Here is an 8,008-nt window from a genome sequence, read left to right as displayed (position 1 = left end):
AGTTTCTCACAAGATACTGATTTGCTGTTAAAATGGGGAAGACGAAGAGATAATAATTTTGCTTGAGTCCTTTGTTGTTTAACACACTTCATTTATTTAAAAGAGGGCATGCAAATATCAGGTGGTAAAAGAGATCATTTGCAACACTTAAAATGACAAAAGATTGACATTTTCAACCCCATCCTAGACAGAAAATACATGTTTTACTTGATAAAAGGTCAGTAAAGTCAAAGTAATGAAGATGTGTTGCGTTAGTGTCAACAATGACTTCCCTTTTCTGAAGACAGCAAGCTAAAACAACAATTTAGCATCTACAAACTTCCTGGAGAACTTAAAAAACTCCAGCTTACACAGATACGGGTCAGTGCAGTGAAGCCAGGCTGTGGACAAGGCAACACAGGTAAACAACATTCAATTTGATGGGAATAATGTTACAACATTTTAAACTATTTCAGAGAGACGTACTCTTTATTAAACTCCAAAGTTTTCTAAGAGTCATTCAGACCTAATGTTGGATTTGCTTTTATTCTGACGCTGCAGTAAACTGTATCCTGTGGAGAAACCAGTTTAATATTTCAACATGTTTCTTCTTGCCTGGGCAATCGTGTTTTTATCAGGTAAAACATCCACTTTCAAATGATCAAGTTTTAATTAAATTAAAATATGTTGTATTTCATTTTAGTTTACTGGGAAAGTGAAATTCACAATGAAGAAATAATAAAGTATTTCTTTGCATATTTCTGAGATTCTACATATCTGTCTTATTGAAGTTAGTTGTAAACAAACCAATGAAAGATAATATGTAATCTTTGGCTGACAGGTGCATTGGTTTTGGCGGAAGAGTCCTGTGAGAAGGGCAACTTCTGCATTACTCTTATCACAGAAGTAACAGGACAGGCTGGACTCTGTGTTGTGATACCATGTTCTTTCAGAACCGATGAACAATTTACACCTACACATATGGTTTGGTACAAAGACAAAGATGAGAAACAGTCATGTGTATTTAACTCTGACAACGATAAAGATACTGACGCTGGGTTTAAAGGAAGAGTGTCGTTGTTGGAGCCTGATGTGGGTCAGAGGAACTGTAGCATCGTGATCAATGATCTCACTGAGTCGGATTCTGGATACTATCACCTAAGAGTGAATGGGAAAATGAATAGAAAACCTGATGGATTTTCATACAAGAAAACAACTAAAGTTTCTGTCTCAGGTAGGACAATCTTTTCTTTCTGTGGTGTATTACGACTTCTGCTCAAAGAATCCTCGAGAATTTCTGTGTAACTCAATCAAAAAGGGAGTTTTTGAAATGATTCCACATGTGATCTGTGTTTTCATCAGATCTGAACCAAAAGCCCTCAGTGATGATTCCTCCACTGACTGAGGGACAGCAGGCCACTCTGACCTGCACTGCTCCTGGTCTCTGCTCTGGGTCTCCTCCTAACATCACCTGGATGTGGAGAGGAAAAGGAGGGAAAGACTCTCACATAATAGGAAACACAACTGCCTTAAAAACTGAGAATCTCACTGCTTTCACACAGAGACACAGTTCAACACTGACCTTTAACCCTAAAGCAGAGCACCACAACACCAAACTCAGCTGCGAGGTCAACTTCACTGCTGGCACAACTGTGCAGGAGGAAACTCTGAATGTGACCTGTGAGTAGTTAAATATAAAGAGCATGGCATTGTGCTGAATATAGTTGCAATTCAGATCTTTTAATAAAGCAACAAAGTTACCTGCTCTGCAGTTAAAAGCAGAAATTGTGTTTAAAATTTGTATTGTACTGCTTTGTACTTTTTAAGTCTCACAGTTTCTCTTAAACTGTGCTCCACAGATGCAAGAAAACCTCAGATCTCAGGTAGAACAAGCGTCAAGGAGGGACATGATCTTAATCTGACCTGCAGTGCAGACAGCTTCCCTCCTTCAGAAATCAAGTTTTCAAGAAAATTAAATGGAAAAGTTCTGCAGAAAGTAAATGCCTCTTACTATATCACCAATGCAATCAGAGAAGATGCTGGGCTTTACATTTGTACAGCAAAACACCTGAATAACACTCGGACAGAAGAAATTAATGTCACAGTAACTTGTAAGTATAATCCGTCATTCAGTCATCCTTTAGTAGTTTGTTTCAATACTGACAAAACAAGAACTCTTTTTTTTCCTCTTTTCCACATTTTTGCCATCAAAGGTTTCACTACTAACAGCAGGTGATGTTTTGAACTTCTCCTTTATTACTGAGAATGCACATTTTTTGTGTTTACAGGGTTTTCAGGGATCCTAAACACTTCTGAATGTGTGCTCAAGTCGGAGCTGCTGACCTGTGTGTGTATCAGTGAGGGGTTCCCTCTACCCACCGTAAATTGGTCACTGCCTTTGGACCACACTAACAACTTTGTCACAGTGTCAGGACAAGCTGTCTACAGCACTGTTACACACACCGTCAAAAGCCATGAAAACATCAGCGTTAAATGTTTCAGCAGCAATGAAAACGGAGAAACAGAGAAAACATTCACAATTCAAAACCCACCAGGTAAATGAAGCCAAACCTTTACAGGTGACACTTTTGTGCAACTTTTAATCATTTATATGCATGAGAGGGTAGATTACATGAGTTTTGATGGTTTAATTTCACTTTAGCCGCTTTTTGTTCTCTAGTATGTTATTCCTGTTACTGCCACCCACTGGGCAGCTTGTGAAAGTTCACAAATATCTGCTTCTATGTGAGCAGAAAAGCAAAATACCTCAGGGAAATCTTGCCTACAGTTTTTATTTGAAACTCCTACAGTTTAAAAAAAAAGTTGTTAGCATATAATAAAAATATAAATAAATCTATCTGATTATTTTTGTCAACGTTTGGGTGCCAAGACTGTAGGTAGTGGAGCTGATGGGAGCAGAAACTTACGACAGAGAAAACTGTAATACTTCAAGTAATCTTTCAAGATTTTCTCATTTTTTAATTTGGGAAACAAGTGGACCAGAACTAACTGTTCCGGAAACGACTATATGTTGAACCTATGCTTATATGTAAGGATGGATTGCAGACAGCTGTGCCTTTGCCCAGCCCATCAGATTGTCCAGTCAGAGAAGAGACTGCCTTGCTAGTTGCGGTATTAGGCTATAACTCAGTTTTTTTTCTAACTAAAATACTCTATTAATATTGTAATATGTTTTCACATTATTTGAGAGTATCAATATTTTTTTTATCTTAGTTTAAGCTCAACACAAGACATAAACATCAACAGAAAGGCAGGTGGAGCCAACATCTGAGTCTAATGAGAATGGTGCAAAGTTACAGTGCCAAAGAATATCAATCAGAACTAAGATACAGTGCCAGTATGAGAATGCAAAGAGCTTAATATGTGGATAGATATGACAGCATCATACAGAGAACAAGATAAATAGTCAGAAACAAGTTAATCAGTCAAGCAAAATTGTGTTAGAAAATGGTCAAATTTATGGCCACTGAACAAAATTTTATAGTTTTTCCTCAAAGTTACATTATTAATGTGCAACATGCTGTTTTAAATCCAATAGCATGTTGTCCCCCTGTGTGGAAAGGTGAAAAATACATTAAAATGTAGTTTGCCAAAAGATGATTGAAAACGTATTTCAAGGAGTTATGACATATAAATGCAGGTTTTGTGAGAAGTATGTATATTTTTAACATTTTATTAAAAATGGAATGACTTTGCCTGAAGATCTTTGTATGGGCGAACCTGATAGTTACACTTTATCTTAATTTTGTTTTGTCTTTTTCTCAGATGAGTCTTCAACAGTTCCCTGGATGGAAATCCTCATTGTCGTTTTTATCGGGGGAATTATTTTTATCCTTCTTTCTGTTATTGCCATGAAATATTACAGGTATATTAACTCTGTTCATTGATCTTGTTAGCATGCAAAGTCAGCATAAACATATTAAGCTTTAGCTGAGTAAATATATTTTTTCACAGAAAAAAATTGAAGAAGTCTGGAAATTCGGTTAAAACTCTTGAAACTATCCCTCCAGATGATCCACAGGTAAGCTGCTTTTAAAATGTGAAATGTTGTTGGGGGTTTTTGCCAAAGGAAATTTGAGCAAGGCCTAATGATAAATAAATATTTTTCATAGATTTTCATGGATTTGTCTGGGTTAAAACTAAGAATCTCCAGCAGTAAATCATATGTCCATTTAAAGGCCTCCAATAGCATTTAAGGAGAATTGTGCATTTTCATAAATCTGGTTCCCAAAGTGCAGGTTAAAAAGACTTAATTAGCATATGCATATAAAGGTCCTTCTCAAAAAATGTGCATATTGTGATAAAGTTCATTATTTTCCATAATGTAATGATAAAAATTAAACTGTCATATATGTTAGACTCATTGCACACCAACTGAAATATTTCAGGTCTTTAATTGTTTTAATACTGATGATTTTGGCATACAGCTCATGAAAACCCAAAATCCCCGTCTCAAAAAATTAGCATATTTCATCCGACCAATAAAAGAAAAGTGTTTTAATACGACAAAAGTCAACTTTCAAGTAATTATGTTCAGTTATGCACTCAATACTTGGTCAGGAATTCTTTTGCAGCCTTCAATGTGGCATGGAGGCAATCAGCCTGTGGCTCTGCTGAGGTTTAATGGAGCCTAGGATGCTTCAATGGCCTTAAGCTCATCCAGAGTTTTGGGTCTTGCGTCTCTCAACTTTCTCTTCACAATATCCCACAGATTCTCTATGGGGTTCAGGTCAGGAGAGTTGGCAGGCCAGTTGAGCACAGTAATACCATGGTCAGTAATACCAGTGGTTTTGGCTCTGTGAGCAGGTGCCAGGTTGTGCTGAAAAATTAAATCTTCATCTCCATAAAGTTTTTCAGCAGATGGAAGCATGAAGTGCTCCAAAACCTCCTGATATCTGCTGCATTGACCCTGCCCTTGATAAAACACAGTAGACCAACACCAGCAGCTGACATGGCTCCCCAGACCATCACTGACTGTGGGTACTTGACACTGGACTTCTGGCCTTCTGGCATTTCCTTCTCCCCAGTCTTCCTCCAGACTCTGGCACCTTGATTTCTGAATGACATGCACAATTTGCTTTCATCCGAAAAAAGTACTTTGGACCACTGAGCAACAGTCCAGTGCTGCTTCTCTGTAGCCCAGGTCAGGCGCTTCTGCCGCTGTTTCTGGTTCAACAGTGACTTGACCAGCACCTGTAGCCCATTTCCTGCACACGTCTGTGCACAGTGGCTCTGGATGTTTCTACTCCAGACTCAGTCCACTGCTTCCACAGGTCCCCCAAGGTCTGGAATCGGTCCTTCTCCACAATCTTCCTCAGGGTTCGGTCACCTCTACTCGTGCAGCGTTTTCTGCCACACTTTGTCCTTCCCACAGAGGTGCCTTGATACAGCACTCTGGGAACAGCCTATTCGTTCAGAAATGTCTTTCTGTGTCTCACCCTCTTGCTTGAGGGTGTCAATGATGGCCTTCTGGACAGCAGTCAGGTCGGCAGTCTTACCCATGATTGCAGTTTTGAGTTATGAACCAGGCTGGGAGTTTTTAAAAGCCTCAGGAATCTTTTGCAGGTGTTTAGAGTTACTTTTTTGATTCAGATGATGAGGTTAACTGCTCATTCAGAGAACCTTTTCATGATATGCTAATTTTTTGAGACAGGGATTTTAGGTTTTCATGAGCTGTATGCCAAAATCATCAGTATTAAAACAATAAAAGACCTGAAAATTTTCAGTTGGTGTGCAATGAATCTAAAATATATGACAGTTTAATTTTTATCATTACATTATAGAAAATAATGAACTTTATCACAATATGCTAATTTTTTGAGAAGGACCTGTAGAAGACATGACTGAGGTATATAGGAAAGAAAAATTGCAAAAGCTGCAGCAGGTGTAACTGTCTGATTTCAAAGGCAGCACAGTTGCATTTCAAACAGACACTCAAATCTTACTTTGAATGAAAGATTGATTTGTCATTAGTTATTAAACAAAAATGAAAATTTTGAACAACACCCTTCAAAACTTTACATATATAATACATAAAAGAGTAGAATAAAAAGAAGCTATATTTTCTCCTTATTTCTTCTGTTCTTGGCAGGCCGTGACTTCAGCTCAATCCTTTATAAATGACATATGACAGAATATCTGGCAGAGACTGAAAATTCACAGATTACTATCTGATTAGAGAAAAAGTTTATTGTTTCAGCAATAATGTAATGCCATTCGTTTTTGTATCTTTCAGAGTTGTAGTGGTCAATCAGTGAACAAGGCTCAGTTTGAAGTCCAACAAGGAGCAGCGAAGGGAGCCTTGTCCCCTGAACTCAACAGTGTATCGAACAACCTGACGTATGCCACCATTGATCACTCCAAGCTTAACAGGCGTCTCGAAAAGGAAGAAAACCGAAAGGAGAAAGAGACGGAGTACGCAGAAATTCAGAAACAAAAGAAATGAGGCTGAAGACAAGAAGTATGAGGATGATAATGACAACAAAACATTAAGCTTTAAGGAGGCTGTGTTTGGAGTCAAAGATTTTTTATTAACCCTATTTTTTTTATTTGGTATGCAGGAGTGAAAGTAAGGGGGGACGGCAGGGTACTGCGTACCCCTAAAAGATTTAGCGGGGGTACGCAGTACCTGCAAGAAAGGGGAGCGGCTGTAAAACATCAATGGGTTCACTGTGCAGCCGCGACTGATTAGTTTTTCAAGAGCAATCTAAAACACGACTTAATCAGTTCATAAATAACTTTTTTCCCATTTCATATTGTTTCTGAACTGTTCGTGCTTTGCTAGAGCAGCGGTGCAACAGGTGGATCCCGGAAGGTTTTGAGTCGATCTCGGCATCAGGTGACAAACTGAACGCCGCCAGGAGGCTGAGAGCAGCACGTCCCCCTCTGGCTCGCTTTATAAAAGAACAACAAAAATCAACAAAACGTGTTCAAATTAATGACACAACAAAAATAAGAATCTCAGTAATTATTGTTTCAACAAGTTGTTGCGCAATTCTGTGCGTTTCGGTTCCATTACCAAAATATCTAGCAGAGCAGGAGTTTAAAATTAACTAATCAACCACCGCTGTGTTCATGAGAGGCTTATTAATGATCGCAAAATAAATATCAAGCCTGCAATGCAAACCTGATATCGTAACGGACTGAATGATATATTTTTAACGTAATCTCTGGTCGGCTTGTGGAGCGCAGGAGGTTGCCATGGCAACGGGTGTGCTTAAATGACAGAGAGAGAGAGTAAAAAGGTGTAAGAGGTTTAGAGGTGATCACCTGTTCGGGTTGTTTTACCTTTGTTTACCTTTGACCTTTACAGCTGCTGTAGTTTCTGAACGTTAAATAAACGACAAACTTGGACTAATTACCTCGTTCTTTGTGAGTACAAGTCATTTACAACAAACATCAAACACGGTAAATACGTTTCATTAAATATCTAACAAACAAATGGCTTCTATCACAATAATTATGTTAAATTAAATTAATTATCTAATGTAAAAAAAATTGTTTGGTGCTGTCGGGCTCAAAGTCTGAGAGGCTTTTCCTTTATCAAACTAATTTTTTTCCCTCATATTTAGTAGAATTATTGATGTTTTCTCCAAAATAATAACCTTTTTCAACCTTTATAGCTCCACTGTTGAAAATGAGGTTCTAACATTCACAAATGACAGTGAAATAAAGCTACTAACTATGCATGGAGGGTTCCACCCCAAATCCAACACCTGAGACTGTATACAAGCTGTAAGGAAGGAGGCAGAGGACTAGTGAGTGTGAGAGCCACTGTCCAGGATGAAACATCCAAGATCCATAAATACACCAAAGACAAGGTCTCAACAGACAATGTGCTCAATAAATGTCTCACACAATGGGGAACAGAGGATGAGGTGCTGGAGGTACCATCATGGGAGGACAAGCCCCTACATGGGATGAACCACCGACAAATAACTGAAGTGGCTGATATCAGGAAATCCGACCAATGGCTGGAAAAAGCTGGACTCAAGGACAGCACAGAGGC

The 8,008-nt window shown here is 38.4% G+C and overlaps 1 protein-coding gene across 1 annotated transcript; it reads left to right on the top strand.

Moving 5' to 3' along the window:
- Positions 1-1,329: 1,329 nt before the first annotated feature.
- Positions 1,330-6,502, top strand: LOC145555267 (B-cell receptor CD22-like). The gene is made up of 6 exons (XM_081616822.1): positions 1,330-1,659; positions 1,839-2,090; positions 2,268-2,534; positions 3,766-3,865; positions 3,955-4,021; positions 6,236-6,502. Exons 1-6 carry the CDS (start codon positions 1,365-1,367, stop codon positions 6,443-6,445), a joined length of 1,191 nt encoding a protein of 396 aa, XP_081472948.1. The 5' UTR covers positions 1,330-1,364; the 3' UTR covers positions 6,446-6,502.
- Positions 6,503-8,008: the final 1,506 nt, after the last annotated feature.

This window comes from Poecilia reticulata, chromosome 16 (assembly GCF_904066995.2).
Source record: "Poecilia reticulata chromosome 16, P_reticulata-male-v2, whole genome shotgun sequence".
NCBI lineage: Eukaryota > Metazoa > Chordata > Actinopteri > Cyprinodontiformes > Poeciliidae > Poecilia > Poecilia reticulata.
Note: the sequence above shows the minus strand (reverse complement) of the source record. Positions and strands in the feature narration are given on the sequence as shown.

Excerpts from the sequence above, each read along its gene's own strand:
- LOC145555267 (XM_081616822.1), top strand. The coding sequence starts at position 1,365 with ATGATTCCTCCACTGACTGAGGGACAGCAGGCCACTCTGACCTGCACT. Across the intron at positions 3,866-3,954 it reads ATTGCCATGAAATATTACAG|AAAAAAATTGAAGAAGTCTG; the intron begins GTATATTAACTC and ends ATTTTTTCACAG. Across the intron at positions 4,022-6,235 it reads TCCCTCCAGATGATCCACAG|AGTTGTAGTGGTCAATCAGT; the intron begins GTAAGCTGCTTT and ends TGTATCTTTCAG.